We start from the raw sequence: 26,416 nt of genomic DNA, 5'->3' as shown, positions 1-26,416 counted from the left end.
TACAATTACTGTAAATGTCCTGAATGCCTGCTAACTGTGCTCTTGAGTAGGTCTCTGTAATTGCTAATGATGGCATTGCAGTAACTGAATTAAAATGTCGTGTACATGTATTAAGGAATTTCCTTTCTGAACATAATGTGCATGTCACTTACTGTGCTGCATCTGAAATGATTTCACAGAATAGCACAGGGAGAAGCTGGATTCTATTCAGAAAAAACAAACCATAAACATAGTGTAGTTGGATACACGAGTGATGATATTTTGGATCTTTGGATCAGTTTAAAGGGGTTGTTCACCTTTGCATTAACTGTTAGTATGATGCAGAGTGATATTCTGAGTCAATTTGCATTCGGTTTTCGTTTTCATCAGGTTGCTAAGGTCCAAATTCCCCTAGCAACCATGCATTGATTTTGATAAGGGACTGGAATATGAATATGAGAGGCCTGAATAGAAAGACTAGTAATAAAGAGTAGCAATAACAATAAATGTTTAGCCTTACAGAGCATTGGTTATTAGACACCCATTTGAAAGCTGGAAAGAGTCGGAAGAAAAAAGGCAAATAAAAAAAATATAGAAAAAGATATATATATATATATATATATATATATATATATATATATATATATAAATATACACACACAACAGCCATGAATATCTTGTAAATTATATCCTTATAAACGGTGAGTTCTGATGTCATCAGTTATAAACGGTGAGTTCTGATGTCATCAGTTATAAACGGTGAGTTATGATGTCATTTAAGTCACATGACTCACTGAAACTTGTGTATTATAATAAATAAAGTACCCCCTGTTGCAAAATATGAGGATATTAGAAGTAACCTTGGAGTTTCATGACCTGTATAAAAACACTCGGCATTAGGCCTCGTGTTTTTATATGGTCATGAAACTCCTCGGTATAATACTTATAATATCCTTATATTTTACAAGAGGGGGTACTTTATTCACTATATATATATATATATATATGCTTAGAATTAACTTAAAGGCAAACCATCCCTTTTAGCCATTCTTTCAATTTAATTAAGCCATGCCCAATTCACCTCTCTCTGCACTGCTATACCCCCCAACCCCACCCATGTGTGTTATTAGCCCCCAAAATGCTCATCTATGGGGCTTTAGCTGTAATGGTCACACGGCTCAATTGGAAAAGACGGAATTTTATGAAACAATTTGTCGTTGTGGGGGCGTCATAAGATAATAATATTGACTGCGGAAACTACGAATTAAAAGAGACAACGCATACAACACCAACCATTATTATGTCCTAAGAAAATGTGCATATTTTCAATACTGTAAAGCCAAAACAATTTCTTTCAACAGATCTGCAGTTCATTTCTTTGTGCCGGCTGCATTATGCGCATTTCAATAGGAAGTTAAAATATGGCACTTGCATTGATGTTTTTGATAGTGTTATTATGCGTGGCATGTAAATGAAAATAAAATGTAAAGATTACAGTTCATATTGAGCAGAATAGTCCTGACTGTGAATAAAAAAGGCAACTGATAAAGATTAACTGATCTTACTGACCTTCTATATGTTTGTTCTGTGACCATATAAAGGCACAAGGCTGCAGGCTGAGTTATACAGGGAACTCTGAGTATCACTCATGTATTATAAGGGATAATGTATCCCCTACTGTAAATGATAAGGATATTAGAAGTCACTGAGGGTTCTGTGACCATATAAAGGCACAAGGCTGCAGGCTGAGTTATACAGGGAACTCTGAGTATCACTCATGTATTATAAGGGATAATGTACCCCCTACTGTTAATGATAAGGATATTAGAAGTCACTGAGGGGTTGTTCTGTGACCATATAAAGGCACAAGGCTGCAGGCTGCGTTATACAGGGAACTCTGAGTATCACTCATGTATTATAAGGGATAATGTACCCCCTACTGTAAATGATAAGGATATTAGAAGTCACTGAGGGGTTGTTCTGTGACCATATAAAGGCACAAGGCTGCAGACTGAGTTATACAGGGAACTCTGAGTATCACTCGTGTATTATAAGGGATAATGTACCCCTAGTGTAAATGATAAGGATATTAGAAGTCACTGAGGGGTTGTTCTGTGACCATATAAAGACACAAGGCTGCAGGCTGAGTTATACAGGGAACTCTGAGTATCACTCATGTATTATAAGGGATAATGTACCCCCTACTGTAAATGATAAGGATATTAGAAGTCACTGAGGGGTTCTGTGACCATATAAAGACACAAGGCTGCAGGCTGAGTTATACAGGGAACTCTGAGTATCACTCATGTATTATAAGGGATAATGTACCCCCTACTGTAAATGATAAGGATATTAGAAGTCACTGAGGGGTTGTTCTGTGACCATATAAAGACACAAGGCTGCAGGCTGAGTTATACAGGGAACTCTGAGTATCACTCATGTATTATAAGAGATAATGTACCCCCTACTGTAAATGATAAGGATATTAGAAGTCACTGAGGGGTTGTTCTGTGACCATATAAAGGCACAAGGCTGAGGCTCTGTGCTGAATTAAAATATCTAATCACTATTTGGAAGTATATAATTTACAGTAATATCATGGCTATTGTGTATTACACAGAAATCACACTTTTCTTGCCCATTATCAAGACAATTATTTTCAAAGGCTAGCAACTACTCAGTATTTAGTACAAATGTATATGAAACATATTCAGGGCACAGGAGATGTAAGTAGTTGCTCCTAGGAGGTCGTGACAAACATTGGGAGACAGAATACTCACTTAAACACCACAAACTAAGGTCTGACAGGGAACAAGAACAAAGGCGGGGTCTCTACATAAAGCGCGGGAAGCGCATCATTCCACAGCGCATGTGCTGCAGGTAACGGCTCTCTTTGCTGCACATGCGCCGTAGGCATGCGAGCCAGCGCTTTAGTCCCTTTCTGCTCATGCGAATTCCAGAAGGCGGATGCCTAAAGAACAGAATGCTGCGCATGCGCCGTAACGCAGACGGATTCCCCATCTCCAGCAGTAGCAACACGCCGCGCATGCGCATTTGAGCTTTCAAGCGGCCAGCGGATCCTTGTGTGTTCCTATCAGCGCTCCGGAACCGGCCGCGCACCTGAGGGAGGGGAAGAAGAAGAAGGAGGAGGTGGGACGGCGGCGGCTGCGGCGGGATTGGATTGGAAGTGCCCCCCCTTGCCCAGCAGTGACAGGAGCTGCTGTTTGGAGGGGGAAGAGCCCCGGTGACAGGAGGGAGGGGTCTGCGACTCCTCCCCGCTCTGCCCTGGCGGCCCTGCCGGCTCGGTGTGTGTTTGGGAACAGCCGGTTGTCATGTAGGCCCCTGAATTGATTTGATCCTCACCGGCACCTGTCCATTCATTCATTCCCCCGAGAGGTACGTAGAGGCCCAGTGGGTGACAGGTGGGTGGGTGTCATTATGGCCAATGCCTGCTGGGAAACCTCTGTCTCTTTACTACAACCTGCTCTTTACCGGGGAGGATGCCGGGAAATATCTAGATTTATATCCACACGAGTATGACCTCCTGCCACCTTGTGTTTCTATCTATCTATACGTCATTATATATATATATATATATATATATATATATATATATATATACACACCCAGGCCTGCTGTGTCCTATAGCTGGGAATTCTGCAGTGTTTGTGTGTGTTTGATATAAATTTCATACCTTGTTGGTTGGCAAGGGCTGCTGGGAGTCTGGATATACTATATACCCTGCTGTCATGCACGAGTAGCCTGGGGAATGGGCCACTGAGAAGCCTGTGTGTATATTTGGTCTGGGGGAATTGCAAGGGCTTCTGGGATGCCTGTGTGTAGATTTGGGAATTGTATATCCTTGGGAATGTTAAGGGCCCCTGTGAAGCCTGTCTGTATATCTGTATATTTGGGAATTGCATATATTGGGGAACGACAAAGGCTACTGGGAAGGTTGTCTGGATATTTGGGAATTGTATATCCTGGGAAATGGCAAGAGCCGCTAGGAAGCTTATATGTATCTGTATATTTGGGAAGTACATATTCTGGGGAATGTTAAGGGTCCCTGGGAAGCCTAGCTGTATATTTGGGCAGTGCATAGCACCCTAGGGAATTGCAAGGGCTTCTGGGAAGCCTGTCTGTATTTGGGAAGTGCATATCGTGATGAGTGTTAAGGGCCCCTGGGAAGCCTAGCTGTATATTTGGGCAGTCCTCAAAGCCCTAGGGAATTGCAAGGGCTTCTGGGAAGCCTTATGTATATCTTTATATTTGGGAATTGCATATCTTGGGCAATGGTAAAGGCTGTCCTTATGTTTGGGAATTGTATATCCTGGGAAATGGCAAGGGCAGCTAGGAAGCTTATATGTATATCTGTATATTTGGGAATTGCAAGGGCTGCTGTGAAGAAGCCTGTATGTAGATCTGTATCAGGCCCGGACTGGCAATCTGTGGATTCTGGCAAATGCCAGATGTGCTGCTGTAAGATGCCATAGAGAGTCACTATTTAGTGGGCTGGTGGGGGCTATTTGGGCCTCTTTGTACTTGAAATGCCAGGGCCTGTTTTGAGTCCCAGTCCAGGCCTGATCTGTATATTTGGGAAGTGCATATCCTGGGGAATTGCAAGGGCTGCTGTGAAGCCTATATGTATATCTGTATATTACATTCCCTGGGGTATGTCTGGGGCTGTGAGTGGCTATTTGGGCTTCTGTGTATTTGAAATGCCAGGGCCTAATCTGGCAGGGCTGCAGTTGTACGTCTTAGTGGGCCCTTTGGTCTCACTTCGTGGGAGGCAAGATGATATTCGGTCACTTGTGGTACCCTTCCACTGCCTGGGCATGGGGGGTGGCAGTTCTGCATAATGTATGTATATACTTATGCGTGTTATATGACCAGTGGTATAATAAGGGCTGCTGGGAGCTGGGGTCTGCTTGGACCATTTTGTGTGAAACTGTATATATGCATTGTATAGGCTTGCAAAATATCTGTTTATATGTGGGCATTTTATAGGCTATGGATTGGGCATAAAGCAATATTGAGAGTGTTAAGAATTCTCTGTGTGTGTGTATGTGGGTATAGTTTTGGCACATCTAAAGCTGGGGATATAAATCCCTATGTTTATGTATGCATAACAGTGGTTCTGGCTTGGTTATGGCAAGGGCAGGCAAAAAAGAGCTGGTAGGAAGCCAGTGTATATCGTACTTTTTGTTGGCATGGGGCGGGCATTCAGCAGGCTTGTGGGGATTCAATATATGTAGGATAGGCTTCAGCGACTAGATATTATGTAAGCTGGCTGCATCTATTTTTATAAACATATATTGACACAGAATACTGTGCGTGGTCATGTAGCTGATACCCACAGATACACAAACTGCCAGTCGACCTCACGCTGTGGCCTTGTCAAGCACCGGCCTAAATGTCACCCACCGTTGTGCTGACTGTCTGCATTTCCCAACAGGCCTTGTACTTGTACCAGTCTGGACTCTGCCAGATTCAATGCTAAACAATGCCAGCTAGTCTGGATTTCCTTTCTATACTGGAATTCAGACAAGTGGGCATGGAGTATTTTAGATTTTGCAGGCAAGGCCTGACCTTATGCTTTGAGGGGCAAGTCAGAAATTACAGCGGCTGCGCTTGTACCCTAGGACGGAGCACCCACCTGGAGAACCGTCATTGTAGTCACTAGGGTGCCTGACAATTATGCATTGCCCTCCCAGTGTTTTTCACTTTTCTTGTTTTTTAAAGGAGCACAAAAGTAGAAAACACTGGAGGTCATTGACTAAAACTGTGTAGCACTGTAGCATGTCGCTCGTAATAAAACACAGGAAAGGGACCTGTTATTAAGAATATACAGGACCTGGGGTTTTCTGGATAAGGGATCCTTCCATAATTTGGATCTCCATACCTTAAGTTTGCTCCAAAAAATAACTTAATTAAATAATCCCAATTAGGATTGTCTTGCCTCTAATAAGGAGTGGTTATATGTTATTTGGGATCAAGGTACAGGTATGTGACCTGTTATCCAGAATGCTCTGAACCTGAATAACCTCTGTTTCTGGATAACAGATCTTTCCATAATTTGGATCTTCATACTACTAAATCACGTAAACATTAAATAAACCCAATAGGATGGTTTTGATTCCAATAAGGATTAATTATATCTTAGTTGGGATCAAGTACAAGATACTGTTTTATTATTACAGGTATGGAACCTGTTATCCAGAACGCTCGGGACCGGATAACACCTGTTTCTGGATAACAGATCTTTCGGTAATTTGGATCTTCCTACCTTAAGTCTACTACAAAATCACGAAAACATTAAATAAACCCAATTGTCTGGTTTTGTTTCCAATAAGGATTAATTATATTTTAGATGGGATCAAGTACAAGCGACTGTTTTATTATTACACAGAAAAAGGAAATCATTTTTAAACATTTGGATTATTTGGATAAAATCGAGTCTATTATTACTACAGCGACAAAGGAATTCATTTTTTAAAAGTTTGAATTATTTCATTAAAATGGAGTCTGAGGGAAGTGCCCTTCCCATAATTCGGAGCTTTCCAGATAATATGTTTCCGGTTAACAGATCCTATAGACTATGTACTGTTTTTTTTGTTTTTATTTAAAGGAAAAAAATTGCTCTGGCCCACGGTTAAGGGTTAGGAATCTTAGTCAATGAGAAGTGGGGTGCCAATTGTTAGGCACCCCTCATTGGCTTAAATTACTAACCACTTACCCTCGGCCTATGGGACTTTTTAGAATAGAGGAGCATCGGTGCAGCCATTTTTAACCTTTCCAGGTATCCCTTTTGATGATATAAGCTGGGTACAGCTACATGCACGGTATTTAAACCCATTGGGGTGTTAGGGTGGCACAAGGTATACTTGAGACACGTCTAAAGATAGCAGTAAAGTGCCCTGTACTCCAGAGACTGGGCTCCTAATGAATTGGCACCCCCAGTGTTTTTTTTTTTATTTTGTTTTATTTTTACTAATTAGAGATCCTGCTGCAGCCTGTACAGGAACCAGCCAGGCTTTGTGCAGCGAGAGGGCCACACCAGGAAATAGATCAGGGCATTGTTTGTGTAGGAAGGGGCCCTGGATGTAAGGAAGGGTGCTGCTACAACCCCGAGGTGTAGACAGGGTGGGATTATCTGCTTTGCCCATGTCAGCAGCTGCCTTTGTATATTTGATGTGTGGGAATAATCTGTGAACTCAGGCAAAACACACAATTATCTTGCAGCACAAGCCAATCCCCACAAAAGCTGCTGCCCCTTTGAGGATTTGGGGCTATAGACAAATATGTGCAGCCGCTGGTCTCCCTTTATTTATTTATTTTTTTACAAGATTTTAGACCTATCTGAAATAATAAGAGGCTCAGCCTTTTGTTATTCATTGTACTGAACCGTGTCTCTTCTGCCTTTTGTTACTGTAAGCTGTAGGTGTGATCTTGGAGGGGCGAGAAAAAAAAATATTTTTTTTATCTTTCCTAATTATATTTGAGCTAAACTGAATATATATGAGAAGAGCCAAAAAGGGGGATCTTTAAATGAATACCGTCATGATCTTTATGGTGTAGTTTTTATTTCTAAATGACACTGTTTACACTGCAAAAAATTCACTTTACAATATAACATTTTCATTCCTGAACCAGCAAGTGTATTTTTTTTATTGGTGTGTAGGTGCATCTCAGGTAGGGTTGCCACCTGGCCGGTATTTTACCGTCTTGGCCAGTAAAAATGATGGTTGAGCCCAATGTTATTAATAGGGAAAAAAGATAAATATATCTGAAGGCCGGTATTTTTTTTTCCAGAAAAGGTGGCAACCCTAATCTCAGGTCATTTTACCTGGTCATGTGCTTTCAGAAAGAGCCAGCACTTTTGGATGGAACTGCTTTCTGGCAGGCTGTTGTTTCTCCTACTCAATGTAACTGAATGTTTCTCAGTGGGACCTGGATTTTACTATTGAGTGCTGTTCTTAGATCTACCAGGCAGCGGTTATCTTGTGTTAGGGAGCTGTTATCTGGTTACCTTCCCATTATTCTGTTGTTAGGCTGCTGGGAGGAAAGGGAGGGGGTGATATCAGTCCAACTTGCAGTACAGCAGTAAAGATTGACTGAAGTTTATCAGAGCACAAGTCACATGACTGGGGGCAGCTGGGAAACTGACGATATGTCTATCACCATGTCATTTCAAATTAAATATATAAAAAAATCTGTTTGCTCTTTTGAGAATTGGATTTCCGTTCAGAATTTTGCTGGAGCAGCACTATCAACTGATGTGGTTTTTTTCCCCCCATCACATTATCTCTTTAAATCTGATCTGATCATTTGTCCCCCAACGAGATCATTGTGGTGGGCCTATGTAGGACTGTGGGGAGTTGACTGCATCAACCAGGACCTCTTACGCAGGCCGATAATCCTCCGACTTTAGCTAAGGGGTTAACACACTGCCAGTGAAACTGGAAAGGCCTGTGTCTTGGCACCTTCGGAGAATTTATAACCTACAAAGAACAGTAATGACCAGAATGCATTGTTGCTGTTGGTTTTTTAATGTACGTATAAACAACAATGCCATTCCGGCTGTAAATCTTAAAGGGGGTGTTCACCTTCAAACACTTTTCCCAGTTCAGTTGGATTCAGATAATTCACCAGAAATAAAGACTTTTTCTAATTATTTATTTCTTTCCTATTTGTGACTGTTTTTCTAATACTGAAGCTTCATTTTTCACCTTTCTAAGCAGCTGTAGGAGGGGGGGGGGTCGCCGACTCCTCTAAACTATTCTAAAGTGATACATTTATTTGATACATTGCTTGTGTTTGTCAGAATCTCTGGGTTTCATTACAGGCAGCTGTTAGAAGTGATACAATAGTTGCTTATACTCCACAGATACTGCTGAGAAATGTATAAACTAATTGTATCAACTATGGACCAAATTGTAACAATTCAGATGCTCCTGGTAGAGTCCTGCGCGGGTCCATTTTTTGGGACCCCAACCTGCAATCCGCAACCCGGACCCGCAAACCCGCATTTTTACCCGCTACCCGACCGTACCCGCAAGTACCTTATCCGCAACCCTGAGTCGCGACCTGCTGACCATCAAGAATCAGGAAGCGCTGTCATTGGAAACCGGAAGTGACATCATCGGAAGTAGACATGATCAGAAAAAATTTAGATATTGAGAAGACCCGCGGCCCGACCCGCAAACCCACAGAACCGCCGACCCGCGGGTATACCCGCACCCGGAACTTCTAAACGCAACCCGCAGGGTACCGCAGGTTTTGCGGGTAACCCACGGGTGCCCGACCCGCTGCAGGACTCTAGCTCCTGGGTCACTGAGCTAGAGTCCTGAGCAGGTCCATTTTTTTGGAACCCGCAACTCACATTCTTACCCATTAGGACCAGCTACCCAACTTGCAAGTACCTTAGCCGCATCCCGCGAGCCGCTGACCATCAAGAATCAGGAAGTAGGCGTGATCAGAAAAAAGGGGCGTAAAACAGGAAGTGCTGTCATTGTAAACAGGAAGTGACATCATTGGAAGTAGAGGTGATCAGAAAAAAGGAGTAAAAATCGCTAGACCCCCGGCCCGACCTGCACCCGGAACTTCAACCCGCAGGTTACCAAAGGTTTTTGCGGGGTACCCGAACTCCTGCAGGACTCTACACTGAGCTGCCAGACTGAAGCACCAGAGACACCAACATCAAACTTTAAACTTACATTTTGGGAAAACTGTAAAAAATAAAAGATGGAAAGCATTTGAAATAAGTCTTTGTTTATGGAGAACAATCTGAAAACAACTGAACTGGAAAAAGTGTTTGGAAGGTTAACAGCCGCTTAAATGAGCAGCAGGTGCAGCCCCAGTATTTGCCCAAATCCATGGGAAGTGAATTTTTATCTTTTTTAACATTTAGAAATGAACGTTCAAAGGGCAACACAACCCAAAAACTGTCCCAATAGTTATTATGTAAATGTAATTTCTGTTGAAAGCAGTATCTGGCTGGCTGTTGCTATTCTCTGCACTGCTGGTTCTGACTCTCTGCACAGCTGTAACAGAAGCTAGCTGCTATATTGTTTTAAGACTCAGAGACCGGAAATCGTAAACAAATAATATTTTCAGCAGCCCTATGCAGTTTGCTGCATGCCTGTGTCAGAATGTTAGATTGTGATTTAAGCTATAGTATATGGAATTGTAAGAATGCACCTAACACGACTTCTCGTGTCCCTCTTTATTGCAGATGGTGGACGTCGGCCTTAGTGCGTCCGGCGACAGCGCCAGAAGAAAAATGGACGCCTTTGCAGACTGCACTGTGGAAGTGGTGCCACTTGATATGTACGACTCCTTCAGGGCTAAGATTGCTGCTAATTTACAGTGGATTTGTGCAAAAGCCTACGGAATAGGTAAGAATGTGCTCTCTTTTTATCTGGCTAAAATGCTAAGAATGTTCACCATGTTTGTGTGAACTGGAGTTCAGCCACCCCTATTCACTGGGTTGTGACAGCTCTGTCAGGACAATGGAGTGACTGGGTGCTGCACGCAAGTTTTTTAAAGGAACAGTAACATCAAAAAATCACCACTGCTATGTAGCAATGGCGGAAATTGAAAAAAGGCTATATGGCACAGGTTAAATAGTGGATAACTGATAACACCATTATGTTCTACAGAGCTTATCTGCTGTGTAACCTGAGCATTTTCTCCTTTGAATGGCTGCCCCCATGGCTACACAGCAGCTTGTTTATATAAACTATAGTAGTACTTATCTGTTATCTGCTGTGTATCCTGTGCTTGAATGGCTGCCCACTTGGCTACACGGAAGCTTGTATACATAAACTATAGTAGTACTTATCTGTTATCTGCTGTGTATCCTGTGCTTGAATGGCTGCCCCCTTGGCTACACAGAAGCTTGTTTACATAAACTATAGTAGTACTTATCCCCGGCTACACAGCAGCTTGTTTATATAAACTATATTAGTACTTATCTGTTATCTACTGTGTATCCTTTGCTTGAATGGCTGCCCCCATGGCTACACAGCTGTTTGTTTATATAAACTATAGTAGTACTTATCTGTTATCTATTGTATCTGTTATCTATTGTGTGATGGGCAGGTTGACCAAAAGTCGATCTGCACTGGACCCTTACCCAGCCCACCACCTTATCTATAGACCCGCCCCTGACCCTTACCCAACCCACCTCCTTATCTATGGACCTGCACCCGACTCTTACCCAGCCCGCCTCGTTATCTATAGACCCGCCCCTTACCCAACCATCCTCCTTATCTATAGACCTGCACCTGACCCTTACCCAGCCTGCCTCCTTATCTATAGACCTGCCCCCAACCCGCCTCTTTATCTATAGAACCGCCCCTTACCCAACCCGCTCTGATGTCATGGAAGGGAAGTGGACTGCTATCTTTCAGGGCTAGGTCCTGGTTTGATTCCAGCCAGGGCATCTGCAACAAGTTTTTTATCCCCTTTCTTGTGTGCTCCTTAAAATTGGCCCTTGCATGTGATTGTGATAGGGACCATAGATTGTAAGCTTCACTGGGACAGGGGCTGATGTGCATAAAGAGTAATCTCTGTACAGTGCTGCAGAATGTTTTGGCCAGGCGACTAAATCTCCCCAATCTCCTCGTGTGGACTAACCCTAAAGGATAATAATATTTAGGTAATCTATAACCAGATTTTAACCTTTAAAGAAGAAAAGAGAGAGAAATAAAAACAAAGGCTGCAATGACTGCTATTTGCAGAGGTTGTAGGCAGTTTAGGGAGGCCTAAAACCTCTGCCCCTGTCTCGCCATTCAGTCTAGTAAACAATCCAGAACTTCCTGGCTCCCTGTCATTTTAAATTAAAGGATGAACATCATCTGGCAGCTCCACACAAATTAGTTCGGAAAATATATAACAAACCATGCTCCGTATTTATTAAAGTTTAATATAAGGGAAGGGCCCGAGCCACATCCTTGCAGCTTAAAGCTCAGGAACTTTCACCTTGTTAAAACTCTCCAAATACATGCAAATACATTGAGTATGCCTGCCTGTTTTGTACATGGATACTGATACATCAGTCCTATACAATACATGACTTTGTTTCTGTTGATACTTTTGCATTTAGTTCCCTTCTCCCTGGAAGTTGAGACACAGTTTATTGCACTTGTTTTACATAGAGTAAAAAGAAGCAGTGTTTTTCACCCTATCTTTTTAAGGGCCTTGGTTGTTCACCTTCCAAAGTCATTTTTTTTTTCATTTTAGTTGTTTTCATATTGTTCACTAGAATTAAAGGCTTTTTTTAGTTTTTTTTTTCCATGTTTTTATTTTTGACCATTTTTCAATTGAAGTTGAAAGGGGCAGTTCACCCTTGAGTTAACTTTTAGTATGTTATTAAACCGCTAATTCTAAGCAATTTTTCAATTGGTTTTAATTTTTGTTTTTGTCTGCCTCTTCTGGCTGTTTCAAGCTTTCAAATGGACTCTGACATCTAAAAAACAAATGCTCTGTAAAGCTACAAATGTACAAATGCTGCTTTTTATTCATATTGCAGCCTCTTATTGAAATCAATGCATGGTAACTGTAAAGGGGTTATTCACCTTTAAATGAACTTTTAGTATGATCTAAAGAGGGATATTCTGAGGAAATTTGCAAAAAGGGACAGACACAATGACAGTTACACAGAACTATAAACCCAGTGAGAATGAGGAATGAATGGATATTGGGAAGTTGTATCAGGAGTCAGAGGCAGCAGTGCAGAGAAAGGGACAGACACAATGACAGTTACACAGAACTATAAACCCAGTGAGAATGAGGAATGAATGGATATTGGGAAGTTGTATCAGGAGTCAGAGGCAGCAGTGCAGAGAAGAGAAAGGGACAGACACAATGACAGTTACACAGAACTATAAACCCAGTGAGAATGAGGAATGAATGGATATTGGGAAGTTGTATCAGGAGTCAGAGGCAGCAGTGCAGAGAAGAGAAAGGGACAGACACAATGACAGTTACACAGAACTATAAACCCAGTGAGAATGAGGAATAAATGGATATTGGGAAGTTGTATCAGGAGTCAGAGGCAGCAGTGCAGAGAAAGGGACAGACACAATAACAGTTACACAGAACTATAAACCCAGTGAGAATGAGGAATAAATGGATATTGGGAAGTTGTATCAGGAGTCAGAGGCAGCAGTGCAGAGAAGAGAAAGGGACAGACACAATGACAGTTACACAGAACTATAAACCCAGTGAGAATGAGGAATGAATGGATATTGGGAATTTGTATCAGGAGTCAGAGGCAGCAGTGCAGAGAAAGGGACAGACACAATGACAGTTACACAGAACTATAAACCCAGTGAGAATGAGGAATGAATGGATATTGGGAAGTTGTATCAGGAGTCAGAGGCAGCAGTGCAGAGAAAGGGACAGACACAATGACAGTTACACAGAACTATAAACCCAGTGAGAATGAGGAATGAATGGATATTGGGAAGTTGTATCAGGAGTCAGAGGCAGCAGTGCAGAGAAAGGGACAGACACAATGACAGTTACACAGAACTATAAACCCAGTGAGAATGAGAAATGAATGGATATTGGGAAGTTGTATCAGGAGTCAGAAGCAGCAGTGCAGAGAAAGGGACAGACACAATGACAGTTACACAGAACTATAAACCCAGTGAGAATGAGGAATGAATGGATATTGGGAAGTTGTATCAGGAGTCAGAGGCAGCAGTGCAGAGAAAGGGACAGACACAATGACAGATACACAGAACTATAAACCCAGTGAGAATGAGGAATGAATGGATATTGGGAAGTTGTATCAGGAGTCAGAGGCAGCAGTGCAGAGAAAGGGACAGACACAATGACAGTTACACAGAACTATAAACCCAGTGAGAATGAGGAATGAATGGATATTGGGAAGTTGTATCAGGAGTCAGAGGCAGCAGTGCAGAGAAAGGGACAGACACAATGACAGTTACACAGAACTATAAACCCAGTGAGAATGAGGAATGAATGGATATTGGGAAGTTGTATCAGGAGTCAGAGGCAGCAGTGCAGAGAAAGGGACAGACACAATGACAGTTACACAGAACTATAAACCCAGTGAGAATGAGGAATGAATGGATATTGGGAAGTTGTATCAGGAGTCAGAGGCAGCAGTGCAGAGAAGAGAAAGGGACAGACACAATGACAGTTACACAGAACTATAAACCCAGTGAGAATGAGGAATGAATGGATATTGGGAAGTTGTATCAGGAGTCAGAGGCAGCAGTGCAGAGAAAGGGACAGACACAATGACAGTTACACAGAACTATAAACCCAGTGAGAATGAGGAATGAATGGATATTGGGAAGTTGTATCAGGAGTCAGAGGCAGCAGTGCAGAGAAGAGAAAGGGACAGACACAATGACAGTTACACAGAACTATAAACCCAGTGAGAATGAGGAATGAATGGATATTGGGAAGTTGTATCAGGAGTCAGAGGCAGCAGTGCAGAGAAAGGGACAGACACACTGACAGTTACACAGAACTATAAACCCAGTGAGAATGAGGAATGAATGGATATTGGGAAGTTGTATCAGGAGTCAGAGGCAGCAGTGCAGAGAAGAGAAAGGGACAGACACAATGACAGTTACACAGAACTATAAACCCAGTGAGAATGAGGAATGAATGGATATTGGGAAGTTGTATCAGGAGTCAGAGGCAGCAGTGCAGAGAAAGGGACAGACACAATGACAGTTACACAGAACTATAAACCCAGTGAGAATGAGGAATGAATGGATATTGGGAAGTTGTATCAGGAGTCAGAGGCAGCAGTGCAGAGAAAGGGACAGACACAATGACAGTTACACAGAACTATAAACCCAGTGAGAATGAGGAATGAATGGATATTGGGAAGTTGTATCAGGAGTCAGAGGCAGCAGTGCAGAGAAGAGAAAGGGACAGACACAATGACAGTTACACAGAACTATAAACCCAGTGAGAATGAGGAATGAATGGATATTGGGAAGTTGTATCAGGAGTCAGAGGCAGCAGTGCAGAGAAAGGGACAGACACAATGACAGTTACACAGAACTATAAACCCAGTGAGAATGAGGAATGAATGGATATTGGGAAGTTGTATCAGGAGTCAGAAAGCAGCAGTGCAGAGAAGAGAAAGGGACAGACACAATGACAGTTACACAGAACTATAAACCCAGTGAGAATGAGGAATGAATGGATATTGGGAAGTTGTATCAGGAGTCAGAGGCAGCAGTGCAGAGAAGAGAAAGGGACAGACACAATGACAGTTACACAGAACTATAAACCCAGTGAGAATGAGGAATGAATGGATATTGGGAAGCTGTATCAGGAGTCAGAGGCAGCAGTGCAGAGAAAGGGACAGACACAATGACAGTTACACAGAACTATAAACCCAGTGAGAATGAGGAATGAATGAATGGATATTGATCAGCTGCTTATGATTCTGTTATCTTTTATTAGGCACAATTTTTTATTTGGATTTACATCCCCTTTAAAGTTGTGTCCTTGCATTCTGCATTTTCTCATGAGTGGCCTCACTATGGCAAGGACGGGATGCTGGCAAGCCTTTAATACAGATCTTGAAATGGCTTGTCGTGGGAACTCGCACGTTGTTGACAGTCAATGCGGAGCCATAATGTTCCAACTCCTAATGGCGTGTGGTTAATTAAAAGCAATTGGTGGAAAGACACAAAGAGACTCTCAGCCTCACGTCATCACATGGCACTCTGCTTCTTTCATTCAATAACAGGCCTCACTCTCCCATGATTCCCTGCAGGCCTCAGCCATCCCTTGGTCTGGCTGTAACCTGCCGGTCTCTCTCTCCTGTTCTGAGAGTACATCATCCAGATTATTGGCTTCCTTTATAGCAGGCAGGAGGGGGAAATCTTACAGGACTATAATTCCCAGCACCCTCTGTTGTAATCTAGGGTAAAAAAAAATTCTGGATGTTATAAATGCTTTTTAAGTTGTAAGGTGCGATTGTAACATCAGCCTCCAGCTTGGGAATAACTTTGAGCCGTCTGTAACCCCTGCAATTAAATTTGCCAGGCTGAATACCACTGGGAGTTTGCTTCTTCAGAACAGCAGCTCCAATGATAAATGGCTCTTTTATTTGTAGAAATAATTTACATTACCCTTTCCCTCCTCCACCCCACATCACTACATAATCTGTCGTCTCTGCTGCACAATTACAGGGAAAGCTTGCAGTTGGTCTTGTTTCTAATTTTAAAGGGGTTCATCTTTAATATAACCTTTAGCCTATTATAGAAAGGCCAATTCTAATCAATTTTCCAATTGGTCTTCGTTATTTTTTTTTTATAGTTTTTGAAACATTTACCTTCTTTCCAGCTTTCACATGGGGGGGGGGTCACTGACCCCATCTAAAAACAAACGCTCTATAAAGCTAGACATGTATTGTTATTGCCAGTTTTTATTACTCATCTTTCTATTCAGGCCTCTCCTATTCATATTCCAGTCTCTTGTTTGAATCAGTGCATGGTTGCTAGCGTAACTTGGACCCCAGTAACCAGATGGCTGAATTTACATACTGGAGAGCTGCTGAATAAAAAGCTAAATAAGTCAAAAACCACAAATAATAAAAAATGAAAACCAACTGCAAATTGTCTCAGAATATCCCTCTCTGTATCATACTAACAGTCCATTTAAAGGGGAACAATCCCTTTACATTAACTCTTTTCTGGTTCTTAAGATAACTGATCATAGCAACCTATTAAAACATATGCCGGTGCCCTTCATCTGTATATCGGTTCTAAAGATACAGGTGTCTGGGCTAATAACTTCCACTAACTAAATCTCCCAGCAGCCCATGCCAGTTTGCCTTGCAGAGGGATTCTGGGGATTTTGATTTGGTTGCCAGCAATAAAGATGGCTGCTGACAGTGGTGCTAGTTCCATGTATGCCCATCAGATACCAGGCACATGTTACCTACATTTATGTTTTTATCTTGTTGCTCTCTTTGTTCTCCCTATTAACCAGGCAATAGGATGAATAGGAGACAAGGATGTGTATAAAAAAAATAAATCATGGTTAGTGGTTAGGAATAACTAGGTTTATTCTGATGGGACTGGGGTAAGAATTCCCAAGCTTAGGTCTGTTGTTATTTTTCAGAGGGATCGGTGACATATCATTAAGCGATTAACAGATGCCGGGCTTGTGGCACTTGTGCGTAGCCAATTTACATAAAAGATCTCATCTGCTCAGGCTGTTCACTGCTACAAAAGATAATAAAATATAGCTGTTTCCCCTATAAATGTATGTTACTGGGCCTCTACGATGCAGGGAGGACATCGCTACGTTATTTTTTTTTACATTTTCACGGGAAGGAAAATGGGTTTTCTTACTCCAGGGGTTTTTAATTTCCTGTTGTATTCATGCCTCTAACATTTATTTATTTGCTTTGTTTCAGATAATGTCCCAGAGGAGCTGAAGGACCCTTTCTATACAGATCAGTACGAGCAGGAGCACATTAAGCCACCTATCATCAAGCTGCTACTCTCCAGCGAGCTTTATTGTCGGGTCTGCAGCCTCATTCTGAAAGGGGATCAGGTGGCCGCCTTGCAGGGTCACCAGCCCGTCATTCAGGCTTTATCTCGGAAAGGGATTTACGTCATGGAGAGCGATGATGCACCTGTGTCCGAATCTGACCTCAGCTGCTCTCCAATCAAAATGGTCAGCATTGAACCATTGGTCTCAGACCATAACCCCCCATTTGTTTCATTCATACTTCCCATATAATCATGTTATTATATTATATTATCCCTGCATTGGTTATTTGCCTTACAGCAAAGTATATTTAGGGCACCGTCTCCTGTCTGTGTTGTCCGTGCTCTGGGTGGCAGTTGCGCTCTCTAGCCAATCAATATCTCCAATAGAGTATAGATTGGCAGCACTGCAGGGCAAGCTAAATTAGTGCGGTGGAGGGGTAGAGGATGATCTTTTACAGGGTTGCTTATAAATACAGTTAAAGGGAAACTCCTACCAAACAAAGGGTTTTTGCACATTGCAAGAAACTGTCGTTCTAAGAACTTTCCAAAATATTTTGAACCATTTAAGAAAATGTCATTTATTTATGTAAAATACATTTTTTTAACTTGGGCAAGAATGGGGCAAAACTCGGGGGCAGGAAAGAGTCACGCCCGCTATACAGCTCTTGATGTGCATTTTTTTCACTCCTTTCCTTCTCCATATTTGACTTGTTGTTGGCCCTGCAGGGATAAAGCATTAAGAGTAATCCACGTGCAATGTCAAGCTATAGTTTGTTCTGTCAGATGGTGTCAGAGCTGTTTCTGTGAAGGGCACAGTAGTGACCTTTCATATCTTATCTACTTTTGTATGTTAGCTGTTCCTTTAATTCTTATGTGACCTCACTGCAAGGCCTTTAAACTCCAGCACAGGCGTGGGAAACTGGACTCTCTAGATCAGTGATCCCCAACCAGTAGCTCACCAGCAGCATGTTGCTCACCAACCCCTTGGATGTTGCTCCCAGTGGCCCCAAAACAGATGCTTATTTTTGAATTTTGGGTTTGGAGGCAAGTTTTGGTTGTATAAAAACCAGGTGTACTGCCAAACAGAGTCTCCTGTAGGCTGCCAGTCCACACAGGAGCTACTAATTAGCCAAACACAACCCATAACTGGAATTCAGGGTTTTTTACATGCTTGTGTTGCTCTCCATCTTATTTTACACTTCAACGTGGCTCACGGGTAAAAAAAAGTTGGGGATCCCTGCTCTAGATGAGCTAGAGTTCTCAGCATCTGAAGGCAGGGGGGTGGGGTTAAAAGTTGGAGTAAGGGAATATCTGCTGGAGTAAACCCATACTTTAAAGGAGAACTAAAGCCTAACTAAAGAAGTAGCTAGAAATGCTGTACATTATGTTTTGTGCTTCTGTACCGGCCAAGGCAACCACAGCCCTTTAGCAGTAAAGATCTGTGTCTCTAAAGATGCCCCAGTAGCTCCCCATCTTCTTTTCTACTGATTCACTGCACATGCTCTGTGCTGCTGTCACTTACTGAGTTTAGGGACCCACTCACAATATACAGTACACATAGAATAGAAATGTCACAATATAAGGCTGATTAGTAATTAATACACATAATTACTACATGGCAGCACAGAAACCAGTGCAATTAGCATCAGAATTGAATAATCAGCAAACCTGTAGCATCAGCTTATATTACAGCCAGGGAAGCTCATTTTCTGCTGGATAATTAGTGACGAGCCCTAAGCTTAGCTTCTCAACAGCCAATCAGAGCCCACTGAGCATGTGAGTGTCACAGACACTTTCCAAGATGGTGACCCCCTGTGACAAGTTTGAAGTCCTGGATCATTGCTGCTATTGACAAGATGAAACTTAAGTCTCGTGCAATAAATTCACTATATAAAATGTCATTTTTAACCATATTCATTGTTAGGATTTAGTTCTCCTTTAACCACAATGGTCCCTGCACAGGTTCTGAGTCCTCAGCTTATATCCATGCTTGAGGCCTAACTATGGGCCTCGCTGACTAATGAATATCCAGATGTCAGTCTGGTTTGAAAATGCCTTCTGATAAGGACCACGTTGGTGCATGATCCGATTATTGGCCCCAGGGCCAGCAATTGGTTCGGCCTGATTTGACAGAAAGTTGTTGTTCACCTTTAAATTAACTTTTAGTATGATGTAGAGCAGGGATATTCTGAGACAATTTGCTATTGGTTTTCATTTTTTATTATTTGTGGTTTTTCGAGTTAGTCTTTTTACTCGGCAGCTTTTTATCTTGTAAATTCAGCAATCTGGTTGCTAGGGTTCAAATTCCCCTAACAACCATGTACTGATTAGAATAAGAGACTGGAATATGAATAGGAGAGGCCTAAATAGAAAGATGAGTCATAAAAAGTAGCAATAACAATAAATGTCTAGCCTTACAGAGCATTTGCATTTAGATGGGGTCAGTGACCCCCATTTGAAAGCCAGAAAGATTCAGAAGAAGGCAAATATTATTTAAAAACCTATACAAAATAAATAATGAAGACCAATTGAAAGATTGCTTAGAATAGGCCATTCTATAACATACTAAAATTTAACTCGAAGGTGAGCCACCCCTTTAAGTTTAGTCCCTGTTTTTGATTCATTGTAAGCTTTTTGTGTACTAGAGGCAAGTACTTCACCTTGGGATAATATTTGCTCCTAGCTGCACTGCAGTCTTATCATAGCTGTGACCTTATTATCTTCTTTCCCAGTGACACAGGAAACAGACCTGACAAATATAAATGAATACTCTCATGCAACTTGATATGGAAATAACAAGCGTATCTTCCTGTTCTAACATTTCCCTTTTGTGTTTGCCCAGAGTGCCCACATGTCTATGATCGATGCCCTTATGATGGCGTACACAGTGGAGATGATCAGCATTGAGAAAGTGGTTGCTAGCGTCAAACGCTTTTCTACATTCAGTGCCTCAAAGGAGCTGCCGTATGATCTAGAAGACGCTATGATTTTTTGGATCAATAAGGTGTGTATGTTTCTGCAGTGGTGTTTATTAATGTCTGCCCAGAACATTCCCTTAGACAGTACAGTATGAGGGTATAGTTTATTGTGTGCCCAGAACATTCCTTCTCTGTATATTTGTATTTATACATATGGGAGGAGGAGGTGCCATATTGATTCCCTTAGACAGTACAGTATGAGGGTATAGCTTATTGTGTGCCCAGAACATTCCTTCTCTGTATATTTGTATTTATACATATGGGAGGAGGAGGTGCCATATTGATTCCCTTAGGCAGTACAGTATGAGGGTATAGCTTATTGTGTGCCCAGAACATTCCTTCTCTGTATATTTGTATTTATACATATGGGAGGAGGAGGTGCCATATTGATTCCCTTAGACAGTACAGTATGAGGGTATAGCTTATTGTGTGCCCAGAACATTCCTTCTCTGTATATTTGTATTTTTACATATGGGAGGAGGAGGTGCCATATTGATTCCTTAGACAGTACAGTATAAGGGTATAGTTTATTGTGTGCCCAGAACATTCCTTCTCTGTATATTTGTATATATACATATGGGAGGAGGTGCCATATTGATTCCCTTAGACAGTACAGTATGAGGGTATAGCTTATTGTGTGCCCAGAACATTCCTTCTCTGTATATTTGTATTTATACATATGGGAGGAGGTGCCATATTGATTCCCTTAGACAGTACAGTATGAGGGTATAGCTTATTGTGTGCCCAGAACATTCCTTCTCTGTATATTTGTATTTATACATATGGGAGGAGGAGGTGCCATATTGATTCCCTTAGACAGTACAGTATGAGCGTATAGCTTATTGTGTGCCCAGGACATTCCTTCTCTGTATATTTGTATTTATACATATGGGAGGAGGTGCCATATTGATTCCCTTAGACAGTACAGTATGAGGGTATAGCTTATTGTGTGCCCAGAACATTCCTTCTCTGTATATTTGTATTTATACATATGGGAGGAGGGAAGTGCCATATTGATTCCCTTAGACAGTACAGTATGAGGGTATAGCTTATTGTGTGCCCAGAACATTACTTCTCTGTATATTTGTATTTATACATATGGGAGGAGGGAGGTGCCATATTGATTCCCTTAGACAGTACAGTATGAGGGTATATCTTATAGTGTGCCCAGAACATTCTTTCTCTGTATAATTGTATTTATACAATGTATTCATACATCGGAGTTGCCCTTTTCGTTTAAAATGTACGCAGATAAACAAACTGACTCTATGTTGAGTATTTGGGTGTGAACTTTCAATTTGGTTTGTTTGAAAGTTGCCAAGGGACAGCACCACCAAGTGGTCAAAGACAAGGCTCTTCTTCTATAGGCCCTAAAGTAACTTCCAGTTATCTTAAAATATATGCCATAGAAATGTGTGTAACTTGCCTAAAAATAAATTGGTACTCTGTGAACTAGCTTTGCCTCTTCCTTCTTTTTTTAATTTTTTATATATATATATATATATATATATATATATATATATATATATATATATATATATATATATATATATATATATATATATATATATATATATATATAATATATATATATATACATATATTTCCCCAAAATCCCAGCACTCACGATAAATGTCCTTTCATAGCCTGGGTGCATGCCTCATAGCGTTGCATACGATAATCAAATAAGAATCACATCCGTCGTTCACATAGTAGCCCTCCGATACAGTGTTGCGATAAGGACAAGAGGACTCCCAACTACTACTACACATAACTATTGGGAGTCCTCTTGTCCTTATCGCAACACTGTATCGGAGGGCTACTATGTGAACGACGGATGTGATTCTTATTTGACACTTTTGTTACCGTACACGATTTCACCTGAATGACTAAAATGATATACTTGTTACAATTGTGCATTGAAACTTCATTGAGCCGTACGGGTGTGGGAAGTATCCAATTAGTATGATTACAAGTGTATACGTCAGAATGGGAGGGTTTGGGATTTCTCTTGCCTAATTGGGGGACACAGGCACCGTGGGGATGAAGATCCTGCAGCTGGAGATGGACACTAACATGTTAAACTTGACTCCTCCTCCTGCTCTGGGCTTCATCCCCTGCCTCCTCCTACTATCTCCAGTTTCGTTTATTGTCCTCAGAAGGAGAAGACACAACTTTTAGTGGCTGGAGCATATGATCAGGACTCCAGGTTAAGATCATGCCACACAAAAAAGGGGCCACTGATCCTTTCAAGAGCCCTTCCAGCTGATTCCTACACTGCCCTATAGCCTTCCCGCTCTACGGAGGTCTGCAGGCTCGCTCCTCTCTCCCTGCGCTGTCTTCCCGCTCCCCGGAGGACTGCAGCAGCGCTATACACCCCACCAGGCGTGTACACCTATGCAGATATCTATATATGTGGGGATTCATCTGCACATATATAGCTATTTGTGTAGTACTGGGAGAAGTTCTATACGCAGGGCATAAAGAAGCTGGCACATTGGTGAGTACTACCACCTTCAAAATACACCCCTCTCTCTATCATAGGCCCCTTTCTCCCTGAATCTCCACACGTTCCTTGCCTGTCGCTGTTCTCCGCGCCTTTTTCGTCCTTCTGCGCCATACTTGCGTTCCACGCTGGAACACGCTTCCGCCGTACGCGCAAACCTCGCGCTCACTCTTGGCGCCAACACGGGACCTCTCCTTCCTGCACGGATCCCCTGCGCATCTGACTGTGCGCACACTACCTCGCGCCCTACTGGAACCTGCAGCCTGGAACTAAGCGGTCCACGCCACATCCTCCCTTAAGCACGCAGCGACCTCCGCAACTGCACAGGGAGAACTCCCCTCGCACAGGCAAGTCTCCTCTCTTCCTGTTCTCTGCCTTCTGCATGATTTTTTTTTTATTTTCAGGTTTCTTACCCTTCACTCTGTCCCTCTTCTGTATCTACAGAAAACAAGGAGCATTCTTCTGCCATCTACCCTGCTCTTAGGCCGGAATCCCCTGCCTCCTTCACAATAAATAAATAAATAAATACAATATTCTCCCTACCCTTGTACCCTACCATATACAAGGAGGGAAGCATCATGGCAGACAAATTAGAGGAAGCCAGGACATCCAAGTCCTCCGCTCACCCTCGCCCTAATACTCAAATATCCTTCCTGGCCTGCGCAAATTGTAAAGCCAAATTTCACTCGGCCTCAGCTGATTCCGTGTGTATGGCCTGCAGAACTTCAGATCCCTCGCCAACTCCCACGGCTAGCACATCTGAGTCTGATTTAATTAGGGCACTCTCCCTCTCACTTGCAGGCATCCAAAACCTGGCCCGCATACCCGAGACTTTAGACAAGGTACTGGAGCGCTTATCACAACCTGCTAGGCCTGCTGAACTCCCAGTCTCTAAACGCCCAGCACATTCACCTCCCAGTTCCCCAAGGGAACCGTATTCTCCCTCCGATGAGGAAGGCCAGGTCACTACAGAGGATGGTTCTGATCAAGAGCACACAGATCCAGACATTGACACACCTAGAACCCAAAAAGAGGTTGAAGGTCTTATTCAAGCAGTGCTTACTACCCTTAACATCGAAGAATCCGTCTCAACGGTTGAACCTGCAAAAAACATATTCAAGAGACAAAAGAAAAGTTCTTGCGTTTTCCCAGCATACGAACAACTTGATGACTTAATTAAAGCCCAATGGAAGCACCCTGATCACAGGGTACAGATTTCCAGGCGATTCTCCCAAACATATCCCTTTCCGCCTGAGTGCACGGATCTCTGGGCGTCACCCCCTGCGGTTGATCCTCCGGTTTCCAGGCTTTCCAGGAATACCACTATTCCAGTGGCAGACGCTGCAGCATTCAAGGACCCCATTGACAAACGTCTAGAAGGATTCTGCAAGTCATCTTTCACGGCGTCCGGTTCAGCGTTTAGACCTATATTCGCAATTGCTTGGGTTGCAAAGGCCATGGAGGTCTGGATCGAACAAGTAGCACAACTAATCGGGTCCGAGGATCCAACTACCGACAATATTCTGTCACAGATAGCTGATGCTACCAACTATGTTGGGGATGCTGCAATCAATGCAGCAAAAATGGTAGCACGAGCCTCAGCACAGTCGGTGGCGGCTCGTAGGTTTCTCTGGCTAAAGACTTGGTCAGCTGACTTAACATCCAAACGTTCTCTAGTCAGCCTCCCCTTCCAAGGGAAACTCCTCTTCGGTTCCGAGCTCGACAAAATAATCTCACAGGCAACGGGCGGCAAAAGCACCCTACTTCCTCAAGCCAGAACTAAGAGACCACCCTTCAAGAGACGACCCTTTTTTCGTCCCTTTCGGCAAGGCCAAAGTTCAAAGGCACAGAACGACAAACCCAACACCACCTTCCGCTCACGCTACCCAGCCAAACAGAAGTCCGGTTGGTCCTCCAAACCAGCTCCACCCAAGCCTTCCCACGACAAGTCCAACTCAGCATGAAGGGGTGCCCACCCCCGAAAGGGTCCCCTTAGGAGGCCGGCTTCAATCCTTTCGGGAGGTGTGGGATCAAAGAATCCAGGACCGCTGGGTCCTTCGTGTAGTTTCTCAAGGACTACTGATAGACTTTACTCAATCTCCACCCCACAGATTTTTCATATCCAGGCTGCCCAGACATCCTCACAACAGAACTTTGTTCCTCAAGGTCATCCAAGACCTAGTCACGGCAGGAACCATTCAACCTGTCCCTCAACCAGACAGGGGAAAGGGATATTACTCAAACCTTTTCATGGTCCCCAAAAAGGACGGCTCCCTGAGACCAGTCTTAGACCTGAAAGATCTCAATCCCTTTGTGAAAAGGTGTCACTTCAAAATGGAATCAATCCAGTCCGTTTTGGCGTCCATGGAAGACGGGGAGTTTATGACGGTCATAGATATCAAAGATGCCTACCTGCACATCCCCATACACCCTGCCCACCACCGGTTCCTCAGATTCTTCGTCAACGGTCACCACTGGCAGTTCGTGGCTCTGCCATTTGGACTTTCCTCTGCCCCCCGCACCTTCACCAAGGTGATGGCAGCAGCACTAGAGGAACTAAGACTTCAGGGAATACCTGTCATCCCATACCATAAAGGGACAGTCCGAAACGACAGCCCTTCACCATACCCTTGTGACCCTAAAAACTTTGACGGACCTCGGGTGGATGATCAATTTCAACAAGTCACACCTCATTCCGTCTCAGACTATAGAATACATAGGTCTGATTTTGGACTCCAGAAGAGGGAGAGCATTTCTTCCTCCGGACAAGACCCATACACTACAGAACAGGATTCGGAAACTCAAGTGTTCCCACAGGATCTCTCTCAGGATTGCCATGCAAACCCTCGGTACGATGGTGGCATCTTTTCCAGCAATCCCTTATGCTCAATTCCACACAAGGCCTCTGCAACAGGCAATTCTGTCACACCAACGCAAAGATCGACACGATCTAGACCGCCTGATACACCTTCCAATCCGGGTGCTACACTCTCTCGACTGGTGGATACAGCCCCACCGGACAACAGGGGGGAGGCCATTTCCACCCCTACATTGGACGGTCCTCACGACGGATGCCAGCTTACGGGGATGGGGAGGTGTCTTGGACCAGACCACAGTCCAAGGGCTCTGGGATCAGGTGGAGACCTCCCTCCCTATCAATCTCCTAGAACTGAGGGCGATTAGCTACTCACTACAAAGCTTAACACACCTACTCCAGGGCCGAGCAATACGGATCTAATCCGACAATGTCACCGCAGTGGCTTACATAAATCACCAGGGCGGCACCAGAAGCCCCGCAGCACTGCAGGAAGCAAACGAAATCCTTCGGTGGGCAGAGAACCACGTTCCGGCCCTCTCTGCGGTACACATACCAGGGGTAGACAACTGGATAGCGGACTACCTCAGCAGGGAAACGCTAGACCAGGGAGAGTGGAGTCTGCATC

The 26,416-nt window shown here is 43.0% G+C and overlaps 1 protein-coding gene across 2 annotated transcripts in view; it reads left to right on the top strand.

The window, feature by feature from the left end:
• Window positions 1–2,931: 2,931 nt before the first annotated feature.
• LOC108698179 (calmodulin-regulated spectrin-associated protein 1-like) overlaps window positions 2,932–26,416 on the top strand; it is a 41,880-nt gene continuing 18,395 nt past the window's right edge. For both annotated transcript variants that reach the window (XM_041572331.1, XM_041572332.1), the window contains exons 1-4: window positions 2,932–3,375; window positions 10,214–10,376; window positions 17,411–17,673; window positions 20,332–20,493. In XM_041572331.1, coding sequence (XP_041428265.1) covers window positions 10,214–10,376; window positions 17,411–17,673; window positions 20,332–20,493 — 588 coding nt within the window. In that variant the 5' untranslated portion in view covers window positions 2,932–3,375. The remainder of the gene's footprint in view (window positions 3,376–10,213; window positions 10,377–17,410; window positions 17,674–20,331; window positions 20,494–26,416) is intronic.

The sequence above is a fragment of the Xenopus laevis genome, chromosome 8L (assembly GCF_017654675.1).
Source record: "Xenopus laevis strain J_2021 chromosome 8L, Xenopus_laevis_v10.1, whole genome shotgun sequence".
NCBI lineage: Eukaryota > Metazoa > Chordata > Amphibia > Anura > Pipidae > Xenopus > Xenopus laevis.
Note: the sequence above shows the minus strand (reverse complement) of the source record. Positions and strands in the feature narration are given on the sequence as shown.